At 45.0% G+C, this 18729-nt stretch overlaps 1 protein-coding gene across 3 annotated transcripts in view; it reads left to right on the plus strand.

Annotated features, from left to right (window-relative positions):
• LOC147120408 (myosin light chain kinase, smooth muscle-like) overlaps nt 1-18729 on the plus strand; it is a 604168-nt gene that overhangs the window by 307889 nt on the left and 277550 nt on the right. For all 3 annotated transcript variants that reach the window (XR_015078189.1, XM_085986292.1, XM_085986291.1), the window contains exon 11: nt 8679-8831. Coding sequence is in view for 2 of the 3 variants with exons in the window: in XM_085986292.1 (XP_085842418.1) it covers nt 8679-8831 (153 nt within the window). In the remaining variant the exon portion in view is untranslated. The remainder of the gene's footprint in view (nt 1-8678; nt 8832-18729) is intronic.

Genomic DNA, 18729 nt, shown 5'->3' on the forward strand with positions numbered 1-18729 from the left:
CACTGAAAATTAACTATTACAAGTGTGGCGATTCATTCCTTTAGGTATTAATTGTTGTTGGAGATTTTAAAAATGTAGCGGGAAAAATTGGGTCGCGCCCTCATTGGGGTGGGGGGTGCTGCTGCTCAGAAGGCCGGGGACGGCAAAACGGGCAGGCAGCCAGCAACCAAAATGGCCGCCCGGCACCTTCCCTTTAATTTGCACCGCCCCGGCCGCAGGTAGGCCCCCCTGACCCCATCGGACATAGCGTCCGGCGGTAAGTCCGGGGGCACTACCGAAGATCGCAGCTGGGGCGCGAGCAGGGCACTGCGCACGGCGATGACATAATTGCCGGCGGCGCAGCACCACGGGGCACTAATGGTGACCGCCACCGCTAATCTCCCACTGAATTTCACAGGAGGCATTAGCGGCACCACGCCCAGGCGCTAGTTGCTTTGTGCCCTCTTAGGGCGCTAACGGGAGGCGCAAATCAACCAAATTTTTCCCCCGTAAAATTTAAAACTTGTTTTACTTTTCCTTTCAGTCTCTTTTTTTTTCTCTCTCTCTTAATCCAATCTTTCTTTCCCTCTCTTTATTTCTCTTGCTGTACCTGATTTGACATTGAATTCACCCATTCTAATTTACACTTCCTTCTCAGTCTTGTCCTGTTATTACACAATCCTTCAATCTGATTGGTTAAGGAGATACACAGTTGGGTACCCTGTTTCCCTTGCTGTGCTGTTATCAGCTCGCACTTTCAGCAACTTGCTACGCCAAAAATTAATAAACCTAAACATGCCTAACTAATGGCAGACACCGTTAGATGCCCTTGTACAGCAAAATCTGGGCCAAAAAGAAAACTTGGTGGCATTCTTCACATAAGTGTCAGTATTCCCTTCCCTGGCAATCCTAAATTGTTCAAGAGGCAATTATAAAAAGTTTTTATTAACATGCCGTATCACATTAACCAGTGCCTACTTGCCATGGGCAGTGATATAACCAAAATCTGTCAATTGTTTGATGGAGATGTGGCCCGAAGGGAAGTAAATAACACCAAATAGTCACTGGTGTTACAAACTAAATTCCCCTAATCTTCAATAAACAAGAGACAAAGCCAAGTTGGCAAAAAAACAAATTCAATGATTTTTCTTGCTTTCTGTGGTCATTACAATCTCTCACTAATCTTGTACCGATCATGTGCAATTTGACCTATCATGTGATTTACCCAACTCATTTAATTTCTTAAAGGGTCTGCAAAGTTTCACTCTGCTCCAAGAGTAATGACGCCAATCTACCTAAGCTTGAACCTAGATTATTTCCCTTTGAGTGACTGTTTCCATAGGAATATATTTTGATGATACTGGCAGTTCAGGAAGTATCAGGTTACATCGGACAATTAGTCTAATTCTTATAACCTTAAGTTAAGAACATAAAAAAATAGGAGCAGGAGTAGGCCATACGGCCCCTTGAGCCTGCTCTGCCATTCAATAAAATCATGGCTGATCATCGACGTCAACCCCACTTTCCTGCCCGATCTCCATATCCCTTGATTCTTTTTGTAATCCTATATCTATACATCAGTTTTTTTAAGAAAAATGAATTGTGGCGGGCTTTGTCATAGATTTGGGATGTTTGATCTTTTTTTTCATGGAAATGATTAGGAGATAAGTTACATTTTAGGGTTGTATTTTAAAACAAAGTGAAGTATTGCACAAGGTTAAGAAGTCACAGGCTGCAGACTGTGCGATAGAGGGGGTCTTGAGATATTATTGGTGAATATGGCACAATATTAGGGACCTTGGGCAGCCAAACAAAACATCCACCCCTATTATAGGGGAATGATTCTATTCGTGTGAGCCCAGAATGAGAACATACTCTTGGGAAAGAAGAGAGTGGGTTTGGTTGATAGGGTGACTTGTGAATCCCTGATTGGGGAAGGAGTTGGAGGCACTGTCTTTTCACTTCCTGTGAATGCAGCTGGAGAAAATGGGTAGTCAGCCAGCTAGGTTCAGAAAGAGAGCCTGTCCTAGCAAGGAGAAACTTATTCACCTGAATCCTAGAGCCGATCAGAATCAAGGCTGACCAGGAAAAGTTAAGTGAGGCTGCTAATAGGGATAGTGTGAAATATTTTTATTATTCCCAAGTAGGGTTCTGCAGTTAGTTGGATCAAAGTGAAATTTGATTACAACTGTTGGCTCTGTATGTTCAGTTGCTGTCCATAAAATAAAGCAGCTTAATGATTTGCATGAGGTGTCGTCTGACTAAAATGTTTTTCAGTTTGTCTACTGGAGAAATAAACATGTGCAAAAAACACAATATCTAATTGAGATCACAAGAGGCTCATATTGTTACACCCCTGGGTTATGCTATTGTATAATTGGGCAGTTTAGGTACACTCCTGAACACAAAATGCTTGGAGTCCTTATGGGAGATGCCCAGCATCAAGGTACCCAAGTGAATATTTAAGGCATCTGTGAATTTGTAACAGGCATGTAGTTTGATTTTTATTAAAGGTTTTCAATGAATGTGCATATAACAGTAGAAGCACAGAGATAAAATATATTATGAATGTTTCTGCACTTTTGTTTTTTTCCTATCTGTCCTGGAATTTTCATGTTTTCACCACCCTTAACTGTTTCTCTTTAGTTTTCTTCAGAGGATGCCTGATACATGATCTACTTTCACTGTCCTCTACGACGTCTCTACTTCTATTTCTTACCTGTGACTGTAAGCTATGAAGCTAATAAAGCTAAGAGAAAGAGAGAAGAAGCAAATTAAGCTGTTAAGACTGTGTAGCCTAAGTTAGAGGTGAGTTGGCATAGAGGATCTGTGAGGTCCAAAATATTTAAAACAGGATGAGGTGCGGTTTCACCCAGCATAACAATGAATTCTTCTACCATTGCAATATATGATTTTATTCATTAATAGCCCAGGGCAGAATCTTTCTCTCTGCAGTCAGAGAAATACTGAGGCAACCCCAAATTTGTAGTCAAGATCTTGCTTTCTGCTGTAATACAGTGACTGAGTGCTTTATCTGTTCTGAAATTGCAGACTCGACACTTTGGAAACTTACATGGAGGCAGGTTTGGAGCGGGTTCCCAGCCCGCTGTCAATCATTTTGATTTTGACAGCGGACCCGCCTCCAAACCCGCATTCTGAGCACCGGCAAAATCGCGGCCTTTGATTCCCTTAATATCCAAAAATCTATTGATCACTGTCTTGAATATACTCAATGACTGAGCCTCCATAGCCCTCTAGGGTAGAGAATTCCAAAGATTCACCACCCTCTGTGTGAAGAAATTTCTCCTCATCTCAGTCCTAAATGGACGACCCCTTATTCTGAGACTGTGACCCCTGGTTCTAGAATCCCCAGCCAGGGGAAACATCCTCCCTGCATCTACCCTGTCAAGTCCTGTAAGAATTTTGTATGTTTCAATGAGATCACCTCTCATTCTTCTAAACTCCAGAGAATAGAAGCCTAGTCTACTCAATCTCTCCTCATATGTCAATCTCCCCATCCCAGGAATCAGTCTGGTGAACCTTTGTTGCACTCCCACTATGGCAAGTATATCCTTCCTTAGGTAAGGAGACCAAAACTGTACACAGTACTCCAGTAACTGCAGTGTAATGTATCCTTAGTTGAATCCACGTGACCTGCTTTAACTTTCACCAGATAGACATTTTCTAAAATTGGATCATGAAAAGTTTCAGTTCACTATTAAGAGAAGCCTTAAGAACAGACACTGAAACCCAGAAAATATCTTGAATGTTGTATCAAATAATAAATAATTGTTGTCTACTGACCACAAGATAAATTACATGGTGGTTGCTATCATTTAGGCTTGTTCCCTCTATCTATGGCCAGATTTTCCTGTGAGCGGCAAAGGAGCGGCTTTCACCGTTCACCTCGCGTACAGTTGCCCACAGACTTTTAGCGGGTTAGTCAGTGGAGATTTCTAGTAATCCGGTGTCTGATCCAGTGTGGCGCTGTCTACAGGTGATCTGTGGCATCTGTGAGCAGGGAAAACAGCACAGAGGCTTCTCAACCAATCAGATTGAAGAATCCTCACTGAGAGAAGCAGACAGCAAAGCAGGAAGTAACAGAAAATATAAACTACATTTAAATCATTGTACAGGAAGCTAAATAAAGATTGGGACATACACACGGGATTAAGGGAAAGATATAAAAGTGCAAAACAGAAAAACTAAAAAAATCTGCAACATTATTTTCTTCGGATGGAATGAGACTCCATACTTGGCAAATTAATTTTTCAGGGCCAGAGAGGTTGTTCAGCAGTAATTATCACTTTCTACGCCATTAAAAACTCAGTTACTCCTGATTGAATTAGGCCTAACTTTTTCAGCCATTTTTAGAGTGAGAATAGTGGGTAATTAGCCTATGTTCACACCATGACAGTGATCTCTGTGCAGATTCCATTGGCGAAGACTGCAACAGTGCACCCTGTGGAGGAGCTGGGTATCACTGACAGCAACTTTTGGATTTCCGCATTTAACTGTGCATATGCGGATGCTGTCGGTTTTACCCAGCCTCGCCATTATTAGTACAGCAAAATTCAGGCCTTTGTGTTTATGCTAATATCAATACCCCTGTTCCATTCTCTTCAAAAACCTTCTTCTTCTATAGTTCAGTTGTACTTTTTGTGGAACATGTCCTGTGCAATTTTTTAATTCACTCCTCACTCCCAGCAACATGAAATTAATCTAATACTTAGTTTGCCCTATCATCTGTATTTGTCTCAAAGCAGTCTGATTTTTCTCCATTCCAGTGATAAAGTGCAAAGCATCCAGAAAAAACGTTTTTCAGGGTGTATATAATTTACAGACGGACCTTCCTCCACACATTCAATGTAGGCTGAGTATTTCACCCATACACAGTTCTGAGCTGACATTTACTTTCAAAAATAACTTTAAAATTTGTTTTAGTTTGACCTGCCTTATAGTTCCTTAAATTCCTTCGCTTTAGGCGCCACCAGGAAGCTTTCTCTGTTAGTTCAGGTCACATGAAACTGTTTTTTCTTCGAGCCTGCCAAAAGTAAATTGGACAGTTCCGTTATTCAGTGCAAGAATATTTTTAAAGTTCATGGCAATTCACATACTTGGATGACTTGGCCCAACTCCTACAGGGCAGGCAGACACTACAAATAGCAGATGGCCATGTTATCAGATACAAACTAGAGTACAAAAATGGATTACAACCAACCAACAAAAGTGCTGTGACCTTGAGCTATGAGTGATCATCTTAAAGTTGGTGGGTGGGGGGGGGGGGGGGGCGCGGATGGTGGGGTTAAAATTCAACTTTGGCAAGGGCGCAAAGTGAACAGAAGCAGAAGTCAACGGAAAGGAAAATCACGAAACAAAGAAAGAATCTAGACAGTACATATTACCTGGACGACATTTAGGCTTGGACTGATAAGTGGCAAATAATATTTGCGCCACACAAGTGCCAGGCAATGACTATCTCCAACAAGCAAGAGTCTAACTACCGCCCCTTGACATTCAATGGCATTACCATTGCCGAATCCCCCACCATCAACATCCTGGGGGTCACCATTGACTAGAAACTTAACTGGACCAGCCACATAAATACTGTGGCAACAAGAGCAGGTCAGAGGCTGGGTATTCTGTGGTGAGTGTCTCACCTCCTGACTCCCCAAAGCCTTTCCACCATCTACAAGGCGCAAGTCAGGAGTGTGATGGAATAGTCTCCATTTGCCTGGATGAGTGCAGCTCCAACAACATTCAAGAAGCGCAACACCATCCAGGACAAAGCAACCCACTTGATTGGCACCCCATCCACCACCTTAAACATTCACTCCCTCCACCACCGGCGCACTGTGGTTGCAGTGTGTACCATCTACAAGATGCACTGCAGCAACTCAACAAGGCTTCTTTGGCAGCACCTCCCAAACCTGCGGCCTCTGCCACCTAGAAGAACAAGGGCAGCAGGCGCATGGGAACACCACCACTTGGAAGTTCACCTCCAAGTTACACACCATCCTGACTTGGAAATATATCGCCGTTCCTTCATTGTCGCTGGGTCAAAATCCTGGAACTCCCTCCCCAACAGCACTGTGGGAGTACCTTCACCACATGGACTGCAGCGGTTCAAGAAGGCGGCTCCCGTCACCTTCTCAAGGGTAATTAGGGAATGGGCAATAAATGTTGGCATTGCCAGTGATGTTCACATCCCATGAACAAATAAAAAAAAACACAGAAATGGCTTCCCAGTTCAAAGACATGTGACAGATGTGGCGGAAAAATGAAGACGTAACATACAATGAAGGTCTTTGCCATTTTTGATTGGCTGCATACAACCTGCTTGTTTCATAGCCTCGCAAGCACAGGTAAGCTGCCGCATGAATGGGAGGCCAGATGCCTCATACCGTCCCACGTATAAACCACTTAGCGAGTCACCTGCTGAACACAGACTAGGTGAGGCTGGAGGGGAGCAGCTAAGCAGAAGTCAGAGATCTGAAGGCAATGGAATTGGGTGTTTTAAACGTGGTGAGGTAGGTCACGAGGTGAACCACTGCTGGAATTTTAGAAATCCTGTGATGCAAACCGAGAGACCACGTGAGCTTGTAAGATGTGAGATGCCCGGGTATGTGGTGACTGCTGATGTAGACAGATTTACATGAGTGGGACACATGTAAGGGGGGTGCAAGACACTGGCTTTTAGCTCACAATAAAACATGGCAGCCTGGTGAGCAACAACCCTTCTGTGAAGGGCAAAGCTGCCCACATTCTGGGGCTACGAATGATCACAGAAGTACCATGGAGTCCATGTACAGAAAGCACTAAAAGCTTGTGGACAGATACAAAAAATAATTTAAAAGGTTAATGGAATGTTGGCCTTTATTTTTATCTTTATCTGGAATACAAAGGGGAGTATCTATGGATGTTATTTATATGGACTTCCAGAAGGCATTTGATAAGGTTCCACATAAGAGACTGCTAACAAAAATGGGAGCACATAGAATTGGAAGCAATCTATTGACATGGATAGGGAACTTGTTAGGAGGTAGGAGGCAGAAAGGTGGGATAACGGATATGTACTCCATTTGGCAGGATGTGACTAATGGTGGCCCCAGAGACCTGTACTGGGCCCTCAGCTTTTCACTATATATTTATAAATGACTAAAGGAATAAAGAGTCATATATCCAAGTTTGCTGAAAACACTAAGTTAGGTGGCACAGTAAATAGCATAGATTATGAGGACAGGTTGCATAGACTAGGCTTGCATTCCCTTGAGTATAGAAGATTAAGGAATGATCTAATTGAGATGTTTAAAATGATTAAAGGATTTGAAAGGGTAGATAGACACTATTATCTGTAGATAGAAAGAAACTATTTCCTCTGGTGGGAGAGTCCAGAACAAAGGCGCATAACTTTAAAATTAGAGCTAGACTGTACAGGGGTGATGTCAGGAAGGGTCGTGAAAATCTGGAACTCACTCCCCCAAAAGCTGTTGAGGCTGTCAATTGAAAATTTCAAAACTGAAAGTGATAGATATTTGTTAGGCAAAGGTATTAAAGGTTACAGAACCAAGTCAGGTAAATGGAGTTAAGATACAGATCGGCCATGATCAAGTTGAATGGCTGAACAGGCTCGAGGGGCTGAATGGCTTACTCCTGTTCCTATATTCCTACCTGTGGCTAGAGGTTGGTTGGAATATTTTGATTATGCAGGGTTCGCGGATGTGGGAGCTTATTTTTTTAAATTCGTTCCTGAGATGTGGGCGTTGCTGGCAAGGCCAGCATTTATTGCCCATGCCTAATTGCCCTCGAGAAGGTGGTGGTGAGCTGCCTTCTTGAAAGGCTGCAGTCCGTGTGGTGGAGGTACTCCCACAGTGCTGTTTGGGAGGGAGTTCCAGGATTTTGATCCAGCGACGATGAAGGAATGGTGATATATTTCCAAGTCAGGATGGTGTGTAACTTGGAGGGGAACTCGGAGGTGATGGTGTTCCCATGCTGCCCTTGTCCTTCTAGGTGGTCGAGGTCACGGGTTTGGGAGCTGCTGCCGAAGAGGCCTTGGCGAGTTGCTGCAGTCCATCTTGTAGATGGTACACACTGCAGCCACTGTACGCCGGTAGTGGAGGGAGTGAATGTTTAAGTTGGTGGATGGGGAGCCAATCAAGCGGGCTGCTTTGTCCTGGATGGTGTCGAGTTTCTTGAGTGATGTTGGAGCTGCACTCATCCAGGCAAGTGGAGGGTATTCCATCACACTCCTTACTTGTGCCTTGTAGATGGTGGAAAGACACTGCCATCCAATGTTTTAACAGGGAACGTCGTAGACACAGAGGAGATTATAGACAAGCTGCTCAGGAAAGAGGAGATCAAAATGCTGCAGCACAGGGCCAGCCTCATTAGTCCAATGCAGAAAGCTACAGATAGTGCAGACTGCAGGGGACTGGAAGAAGTTCAGCTTGCCAACAATGCCCAAGGGCCTCCATTTGCAAACAATTTAACAGGGCACCATATCCTGAGAGAGTCAAATACCCAGCAGAACATTGGTGTTGGGGGAGCAGATTATGTGTCTAACCTGCTCAAGGAGGAGAATGGGGCTTGTGATCCACTGCCTGGGCAGGACTGGGTAATAGTTTAATAAAACAGCTTCATGGTGTTGTTTGAGCATGATGTGTTTTATGATTGCACATTTCTCTTTGTTTAATCCTCAGATAAACCCATTCAGTATGCTCACAGCACATTTGAAAATGACGTTGCAAAATTATCCATACAAGATGCTTTGCCAGAGGATGATGCTATTTATACCTGTGTAGCAGAGAACAAATTTGGAAGGGTATCTTGCTGTGCTAAAGTGACGGTAAACGGTAAGACAATCTTTAAAAATCCACCTGCTAAAAGATATGGTAAAGATGATAATCTTATGAACTAACTTTGCCTTGGCATTCCACATGAGAGTAGTTAGACCATTATCCTATTATTCAATTACTTTCATTATTTCAGCTCAGCTCAAACATTGGTCCAGAATATTTTGGAGCAGGGCATCTTGCTGCATGCCACATTGGTTAGACTTTTCCCTCACCTTTAGTTGGAATTTTTTTTGCCTTGCATGTTGCTGGAAGTGCGAGCTGATAACAGGGCATCAGGGACCTTAGTGAACGACGGAACCAATAGTCTATCTCCTTAGCCAATGGGATTTAAGGATAGCGAAAGAAACAGCGGAACGACAGACAAGGAAATCGTGTAACTTAGAGTCAAATGAGGTACAGAAAGGGAAGGAAAGTAAAATTGGATCAAGAGATGGAGAAAAAAGCAGCAGAAAGAAAAAGTAAGAAAAAAATGTAAATTTATCATTTTAAAAATCACTAAGAACAATTTACTACCTGTGGGAATGAGACTCCACAGTTTCAACTGTTCCCTTCCTGGGCTGGAGGGGTTGAATGGCACTGCAGGAACATAAATCGCATTATTAAAAAGGTTCTTATGCTGTTAAATATCAGCCCTAACTTTCTACGGCAAGTTTAATTGGCAATTAATGTGCAAATGCAGCATTGTCTTGAAATGCACGGAGAGGTTGACTGCAAGCTGCTGTTTTCGTGAGGCTAACAGCGGAGTGGCACAAATCGTCCAGCAACTTGTGGAGATTTGCAATTAACGGGATATCTCTTCCTCGCCACAAGTTGCTGGACGATTAACACGTTATTAGCGTTGTGTGCATTAAACTCACCATTATTTTGGCAGCCAATTCTGGCCTAAACTTTGTGGGAGAGAAATTCACTATCGCCCTGTTTGGGGGGCTAATTTTTTAAAGTTTGAAAAGTTAGCACCAGATGCTGTTTGCGCCACAAGAAGGGAGTGGAGCGTTAAATCAAGTGCTTCACTTCCCTCTTGGAGCACAATCGGCAGCAGGCGGGGCGGAGACTTCAGCAGTGCTGTACACTGGGCCGTGGTGCTGCCGCATTCAAAGGCTCCTTCCCTCCCTTAAAGGGAAGGACCATCGCTGCAGGCTCTGCAATATAAAAAGTATCTACCTGGACCACAAAGGCAGCTGTGATCCTGCGCGATCAGCCCGGCACTCAACCCGGGCTGATTGATTGCAGGCAGAAACCCGCGAAAAAAACTGAAACAAGAAAGCTAAGTTTTTTTTTACTTACTTCAGTCACCTCGCCTTTAATCATCACCCCCAAAGCGGCCGGCCGCCCGATGCACGCCTCCTGCAGCTGTTGGTGCTGGCGACCGGCACTGCTGCAGGGGGCGGAAGTCAATTCTGGGTCCGGGGCGTTGCGCACAGCGATGACGTCACGATCTCCAGGCGAAGGAGTTCGGGGCGCAATGCCGTAGCACCGCCGCAAAACTCCCGCCATATATATGGCGGGAGTCGATATCAGTCCACGCCCGATCACAAATGCACCCAATTTCGCCCCCTGAGTGTTTTGTATAGTTTATTCTTGCAAGCAAAGTCAAACTTTGAATAAAAACTGTAACACTCTCCACCTTGGGCTCCTCAGTTGCTTGCATTGAGAGTGGAGAAAGGTAACTCATTCCCAAGCACCAACCAATACAACCATGAATTAATCACAGTTAATTATGTGAGTGTGGCATTGGCTGTTAATGTACAATGTTTGATTTTCCTTTTGGAGAAAGCCTAATTGTAATTGGCATTTCTGCAAGATATAATCAAGAAAGATCAGAAACTTAGTCCATAAGGAATCACAAGGAATAAAATACATTCTGGTACTGCAAGGTACAATGCTGTTGACTGCAGCACACCGCTGGCTGATCATTTCTTTTTTATATACGTTTGTTACAGCCTTTCTCTTGCTCTTCCTTATTTACACATTAATCTAAACATATAAATATTTTCAGAAGTCCTTGCATTGCAGCAGTAGCTCATACAAACTTAGTTTACTCCCAGACTTACCAAAGGCCATATTTAGAATTGTTTGTATGCTTTGACTTAGTTGCAAAGCTCACTGACTTGATGTGCACCTCTATACAAACTTTCAAAAACACAGCCCACTAATTGAGGTCAGAGCTGTAAACTTTTTATAGTGTAGATAAAAAGCCACCTTGTTTATCATTCTAAATCCTTTTTTAAAGCTTATTTATAGCAGTGGTTTTCTGGCAGCTTGATTGCACTTCAAATCTCTACAACGGGTTCTCAGAATGCCAGCACTTTCCCACACAACGTTCCTATCATTTCCTTTTATGTAGCCATTCTATGTGTCCAGGTACTCCTTTATTACTAATTCACGGTCTTTTACAAACAACCTCAGTCCACATCCTAAAACATGCAGCATTGAGCTTTAAAATTATTTTTCTCCAAAATAATTAGATTTAATAATGAATAATGAGCTAGATTTAGTTAACAACCGAATGGTGCGCGAACATTTATCTAATAGCGATCACGATATGATCGAGTTCAGCGTTGTGTTTGAAAGGGAGAAACCCAAAACAGCTACGTACTAAGATTCTAGTTTTAGGTAAGGCTGACTTCAACATGATGAGACAGAGACTGTCCACAGTAAACTGGGCAAATCTGTTAATGGGTAAATCGACAGAAGATCAGTGGGAGATGTTCAAAAAAGGATTTGACGTGATACAGAATCAGTTAATACCCCTAAGGGCAAGAGCTGTACTTGCCAAAAAAAAAAGCCACTGACGACAAAAGAAGTAAGGGACAGCATAAAACTAAAAGAAAAAGCATATAAAAATAGCACAGATCCTGGCGACTGGGAGATATGTAAAGAACAACAAAAGGTGACAAAACAGATAGTAAGAGCTACAAAAAGGGAGTATGAAAAGAAACTTGCAAGGGATATCAAAATCAACACCACATTTTTTTACAAATATCTTCGGAAAAAGTGAATGATCAGGCGCAATGTGGGCCCCTTGAAAACTGATAACGGTGATATTGTAAATGAAAATAAGGAAATGGCGGACATGCTGAATAATTACTTTGCGACAGTATTTACAGTAGAGAAAGAGGATAGCATGCCATTCATCCCTTGGAAAATAATATTGAATCATGGAGAGGGAACCAACCAAAATTAACATCAGCAAAATAACAGTAATGAAGAAAATAATGGCACCAGAAAGTGACAAATCCCCAGGACCAGATGGTTTCCATCCCATGGTTTTAAAGGAAGTAGGTGAGAACATTGCAGATGCCCTAACTATAATCTTCCAAAGTTTTCTTGATTCAGGAATCATTCTTTTAGAATGGAAAATTGCACATGTCACTCCGCTATTTAAGAAAGGTGAGAGAGGAAACCAGGGAATTATAGACAAGTTAGCCTAACATCTGTTGTCAGGAAATTACTAGTGTGCATAATTAAAGATAGAGTGACTTGAAAATTTTCAGCGGATCAGAGAGAGCCAGCGTGGATTTTTAAAGCGTGGGTCATGCCTGACGAACCTGATTGAATTTTTTGAAGAGGTGACTAAAGTAGTGGACAGGAGAATGTTTATGGATGTTATTTATCTGGACTTGCAGAAGGCATTCGACAAAGTCCCTCATAAGAGACTGTTAGCTAAAGCCGAAGCTCATGGAATTGAAGGAAAATTATTAACCTGGTTAGCAAATTGGCTGAGGGGCAGGAGACAGAGAGTAGGGATAATGGGCAGGTACTCTAATTGGCAGGATGTGACTAGTGGTGTCCCACAAGGATCTGTGTTGGGGCCTCAACTATTCACCATATTTATTAATGACTTAGATGATGGGATAGAAAGTCATATATTTAAGATTGCCGATGACACAAAGATAGGTGGCATTGTAAGCACTGTAGATGGAAGCATAAAATTACAAAGAGATATTAATAGTGAATGGGCAAAACTGTGGCAAATGGATTTAAATGTAAGCAAGTGTGAGGTCACCCACTTTGGACCTAAAAAGGATAGAACAGGGTACTTTCTAAATGGTGAAAAGCTAGAAACAGTGGAGGTACGGGGTCCATGTACATAGATCATTAAAATATCATGGACAGGTACAGAAAATAATCAAAAAGGCTAAAGGAATGCTGGCCTTTATATCTAGAGGACTAGAATACAAGGGGGTATACGCTGCAGCTATACAAAGCCCTGGTAGGCCACACCTGGAACCTGGAGTACTGTGTTCAGTTCTGGGCACTAGGCCTTAGGAAGGATATACTGGCCTTGGAGGGAGTGCAGCTTAGATTTACCAGAATGATACTTGGACTCCAAGGGGGAGAAATTCAGTATCGCCCCATTTGGGGCGCAATTAGCGGCCGGGCGCAAAGATTAGCGCCTGGCGCTAATTATCGCCTCCGACTGCAAACTTGGCTTCTATCACCCCTGGAGGTGATTGGAGTGCTAAATCAGATGCTACACACCTCTCTTAAGGTGCAAAGGCCGAGGAACGAGGCGCTACCTCAGAGCGCTGGCGAAGCTCATGTGATGTCAGTCAGCAATGGAACACAGACACACTGGTGCCGACCAGTTCTTAAAGGGGAGGGTCAATCTTGCTCTCCATCCACACCCTGCTCATTGCAGCCTTGAATCTCGGCCTGGAGAGACCTGTACATCAAATCTGTTAGAAAAAACAAAGGAGAGGCCCAGGGAAAGAGCTCAGAGTGCAGCCCCCATTATCTCTTTTAAATCGATGCAAGGAAGATCAAATCAGAAAGAATCTGCAAAGTGCTGCTCAGTACCCAAAACTCCTCAACACAGCTTTGAATATCTCCTGCAGTGTCTCTCTCGCACTCAGAATGCGTGGTGCAAAGATTTCACTGACAAAAAAAGGCAGGAAGCAGTTGCCTTTAAATAGCGCTACCCCAGTCCCTTCCCGACTGCAAGACGCTCCCCTCAACCTGTCGTTGCTAACGGCAGGCGGTAAGACAGGGGGCGCCACTCAATATCTGTTCCGGGGCGCTACCGGGGCGTTGCACACTCGACTGACGTCACGATCTGCCAGTGCAGGAGATCGTGGCGGTAGTGTTTAGTGCTGCCGCAAAATGTCTAGTTAATTTCGTGAGCGGCGCAAACATCGCCGTGCATGGGCGCTAATTGCTTTGCGCCCCATTAGCGCCCTCTTAAGGTGCTAACGGGAGGCTCAAACCAACTGAATTTTTCCCCTCCAAGTGTTAAATTACAAGGAGAAATTACACAAACTAGGATTGTATTCCATGGAATTTCAAAGGTTATGGGGTGATCTGATCGAAGTTTTTAAGATATTAAGGGGAACAGGTAGGATAGATAGAGAGAAACTATTTCCACTGGTTGGGGAGTCTAGGACTAGGGGACATAGTCTAAAAATCAGAGCCAGACCTTTCAGGAGTGAAATTAGGAAATGTTTCTACACACAAAGGGTGGTAGAAGTTTGGAACTCTCTTCTGCAAACAGCAATTGAGGCTAGATCAATTGTTAATCTAATATCTGCGACTGAGAATTTAATATCCTGAGTGTGTACAAGATGGTTTTTTAGACCAGTACGTTGAGCAGCCAACTAGGGAACAGGCAATCCTAGATTGGGTATTGTGTAATGAGAATGGGTTAATTAATAATCTTGTTGTGCGGGGTCCTTTAGGGAAGAGTGACCATAACCTGATAGAATTCTTCATTAAGGTGGAAAGTGAAGAAGTCCAATCCGAAACTAGGGTCCTAAATCTAAACAAACGAAACTATGAAGGTATGAGGAGTGAGTTGGCTATGATAGATTGAGGAGCTTCATTAAAAGGCATGACGGTGGATAGGCAATGGCTAACATTTAAGGAAGAAATGCATGAATTGCAACAGTTATACATTCCTTTCTGGCACAAAAACACAGAAGGAAAAGCAGCCCAACCATGGCTAACAAAAGAAATTAAGGATAGTATTAGATCCAAAGAGGAGTCATATAAAGTTGCCAGAAAAAGTAGCAAGCCTGAGGAGTGGGAGCAGTTTAGAGTTCAGCAAAAAAGGACCAAGAGACTGATTAAGAGGGGAAAATAGAGTATGAGAGTGAACTTGCAAGGAACATAAAAGCACACTGTAAAAGCTTCTACAAGTATGTAAAAAAAAAGATTAGTGAAGACAAATGTAGGTCCCTTACAGTCAGAAACGGGAGAATTTATAATGGGGAACAAGGAAATGGCAGAGCAATTAAACGAATACTTTGGTTCTTTCTTCACGGAAGAGAACATAAATAACTTCCCAGAAATGCTAGGGAACCAAGGGTCTAGTGAGAAGGAGAAATTAAAGGAAATTAGTTTTAGTACAAAAATAGTGCTGGAGAAAGTAATGGGACTGAAAGCTGATAAATCCCCAGGGCTTGATAATCTGCATCCCAGAATACTAAAAGAGGTAGCCATGGATATAGTGGCATAAAAATAAAACAAAAAGGTGACTCAACCGTGGCTAACAAGGGAAATTAGGGATAGCATAAGATCCAAGGAGAGGACATATAAATTGGTCAGAAAAAGCAATAATCCTGAGGATTGGGAGCAGTTTAGGAGTCAACAAAGGAGGACAAAGGGATTAATTAAGAAAGGGAAAATAGAATATGAGAGTAAGCTAGCAGGTAACATAAAAACTGACTGTAAAAGCTGATGCGCTATCAATTACTCATAAAAGACAGAGAGTTAGGAGAGTAACTAAAGGCTTTTATTAGCAAAGAACAGAGCATGCCGCGCGTGGTTGACTGGGTTCCAAGAAGGCAGGGGGCTGCAGAGCGGCCACCTTTATACCTGGGCCTGTGGGTGGAGCCAGGGGCGGAGCCAGCAGAGACATGCTGAGGCATGCATAGGTACAACAGTGTGCAACAACAACAACAACAGTGAACAACAATAACAGTGGTTTACCACATTCACCCCTTGTTTAAAATTGAGTCCGGCGGGGTGAAGTGTACTAAAGGTTCGTGTAAGTAAGTCTATCAGGTGGCCTTGTATGCCGTCCTGATCGTCGTGGTGGCGGCGGTGATGGTGCAGCATCCAACGTTGAATCAGGCGTCTCATTGAGTGGTTGGGTGGTCAATGACGGGTCCTGGGGCTGCGGCATGCCGTCTAGCGGGGTTGGGTTGTGGGTAGTGGTGGATGGCAATGGTAGTGTTTCAGGGGCACCCGAAGGTGCGAGATCTCGTGTGGAGGCTGTGTCCTCCCGCCCGTCTGGGTACGCTACGTAAGCGTACTGGGGGTAGGCGTGGGTAGTGGTGGGTGGCGAAGGAGGTGTTTCGGGAGCACCCGAAGGTGCGAGGTCTCGTATGGAGACTGTGTCCTCCCGCCCGTCCGGGTACACCACGTAAGCATACTGAGGGTTGGCATGGAGGAGGCTCACCCTCTCGACCAGGGGGTCCGTCTTATGGGACCTCACGTGCTTCCGCAGTAGGACGGGTCCCTGGAGAAGTCAGCCATGTTGGTAACGAGATCCCCGATGTGGACTTCCTGGGGAAGGAGAACATTCTCTCATGAGGGGTGGCATTGGTGGCTGTACAGAGCAGTGACCGAATGGAATGGAGCACCGCAGGGAGGACCTCCTGCCAGCGAGAGGTCGGAAGGCCTTTGGATTTCAAGTTTAAAAGGACTGCCTTCCAGACCGTCGCATTCTCCCTTTCCACCTGGCCATTCCCCCGGGGGTTGTAGCTGGTGGTCCTGCTTGTAGCAATACTTCTCGCGAGCAGGTACTGACGAAGTTCGTCGCTCATAAAGGATGAGCCCCTGTCGCTATGAATATAGCTAGGGAAACCGAACAAGGCGAAGAGGTCATTCAGACATTTAATGACCGTGGTACTGGTCATGTCTGAGCAAGGAATGGCAAACGGGAAACGGGAGTACCCATCAATTATGTTGAGGAAGTACACATTGCGGTCAGAGGAGGGGAGGGGCCCTTTAAAATCGACGCTCAGCCGTTCAAAGGGGCGCGTGGCTTTGATCAGGCTTGCTCTGTCTGGCCTATAAAAATGCGGTTTGCACTCGGCACAGATTTGGCAGTTCCTGGTCATGGTCCTGACCTCCTCGATGGAGTAGGGCAGGTTACGGGATTTGATGAAGTGAAAAAACCTGGTGACCCCCGGGTGGCAGAGGTCATTGTGGAGGGTCTTCAGTCTATCAACCTGCGCGTTGGCGCATGTACCACGTGATAGGGCATCTGGGGGCTCATTGAGTTTCCCGGGCCGGTACAAGATATCGTAATTGTAGGTGGAGAGTTCGATTCTCCACCTCAAGATCTTGTCATTCTTGATTTTGCCCCTCTGCTTATTATTAAACATAAAAGCTACTGAACGCTGGTCAGTGAGCAGGGTAAATCGTTTTCCGGCCAGGTAATGCCTCCAATGTCGCACAGCTTCCACAATGGCCTGGGCCTCCTTTTCGACAGAGGAGTGTCGAATCTCGGGGCCCTGGAGGGTCCTTGAGAAAAAGGCCACGGGTCTCCCCGCCTGGTTAAGGGTTGCAGCTAGGGCAAAGTCGGATGCATCGCTCTCCACTTGGAAAGTGATGGATGATATGCCTATCAATTAGTCCAATAAAAGGCGACGAGTTAAGAACGTAACTGAAGGTTTTTATTGGCTAAATAACAGAGCCCACCCTCGTGGGTGATCCGATCCAACAGGGAGGAATACTAGCCAGTCAGCTACCTTTATACCTGGGCAGGTAATGGGCGGAGTCGGAGGTGGTCAGCCCAGGTATAACAGTGCGACAAGAGGCGACCTCGTGTAGTGATGTGACAGTGAGAACAGTGAGAACAATATACAGTGATAACTATAACAGTGGTTTACCACATTCACCCCTTGTTTAGATTAGAGTCCGGCGGGGTGAAGTGTATTACCAGCTCTGGTATGTCAGTCTGTCCGGAGGCTTCGTTAGCCTCTCCGATCGTCGCAGCGGCGGTGTTACATTATCCGGTGTTAAAGCTGGTGTCTGCGTAGTCGGCAAAGGCTCGTGGGGTTCCGGCATGCCGTCTACCTCGGCTGGACTCGGGGGGTTGGGAGGGGGGGGTGAGGGTGCGAGGTCTCGTAAGGAGACAGTGTCCTCCCGTCCGTCTGGGTAAGCCACATAGGCGTACTGGGGGTTGGCGTGCAGGAGGTTCACCTTCTCGACCAGGGGGTCCGTTTTATGGGCCCTCACGTGCTTTCGCAGCAAGACGGGTCCCGGAGAGGTCAGCCAGGTTGGTAGGGTGGTTCCCGTAGTCGACTTCCTGGGGAAGACAAACATTCGGGCATGGGGGGTGGTGTTAATGGCAGTGCAAAGTAGTGACCGGATGGAGTGCAGCGCAATCGGGAGGACCTCTTGCCAGCGGGAGGTTGGGAGGCCCTTAGACTTTAAGGCTAAGAGGGTGGCCTTCCATACCGTCGCGTTCTCTCTTTCCACCTGGCCGTTCCCTCGGGGGTTGTAGCTGGTGGTCCTGCTTGCTGCAATACCCCTCTCCAATAGGAACTGACGGAGTTCCTCGCTCATGAAGGAGGCGCCCCGGTCACTATGTATATAGTTCGGGAACCCGAACAAGGCGAAGAGTTTGTTCAGGCATTTAATGACCGTGTTACTGGTCATGTCTGGGCAGGGGAAGGCAAAGGGGAAACGGGAGTACTCATCAACGATGTTGAGGAAGTACACATTACGGTCGGATGACGGTAGGGGCCCCTTGAAGTCGATGCTCAGACGCTCGAAGGGGCGGGTGGCCTTGATCAGGCTTGCTCTGTCCGGCTTATAGAAGTGCGGTTTGCACTCAGCACAGATCTGGCAGTTCCTGGTCATGGTCCTGACCTCCTCGATGGAGTATGGCAGGTTGCGGGCCTTAATGAAATGGTAGAGTCTGGTGACTCCGGGGTGGCAGAGG

This window comes from Somniosus microcephalus, chromosome 4 (genome assembly GCF_052327205.1).
Source record: "Somniosus microcephalus isolate GS21.2 chromosome 4, FLI_Smic_1.0, whole genome shotgun sequence".
In the NCBI taxonomy this organism is placed as follows: domain Eukaryota; kingdom Metazoa; phylum Chordata; class Chondrichthyes; order Squaliformes; family Somniosidae; genus Somniosus; species Somniosus microcephalus.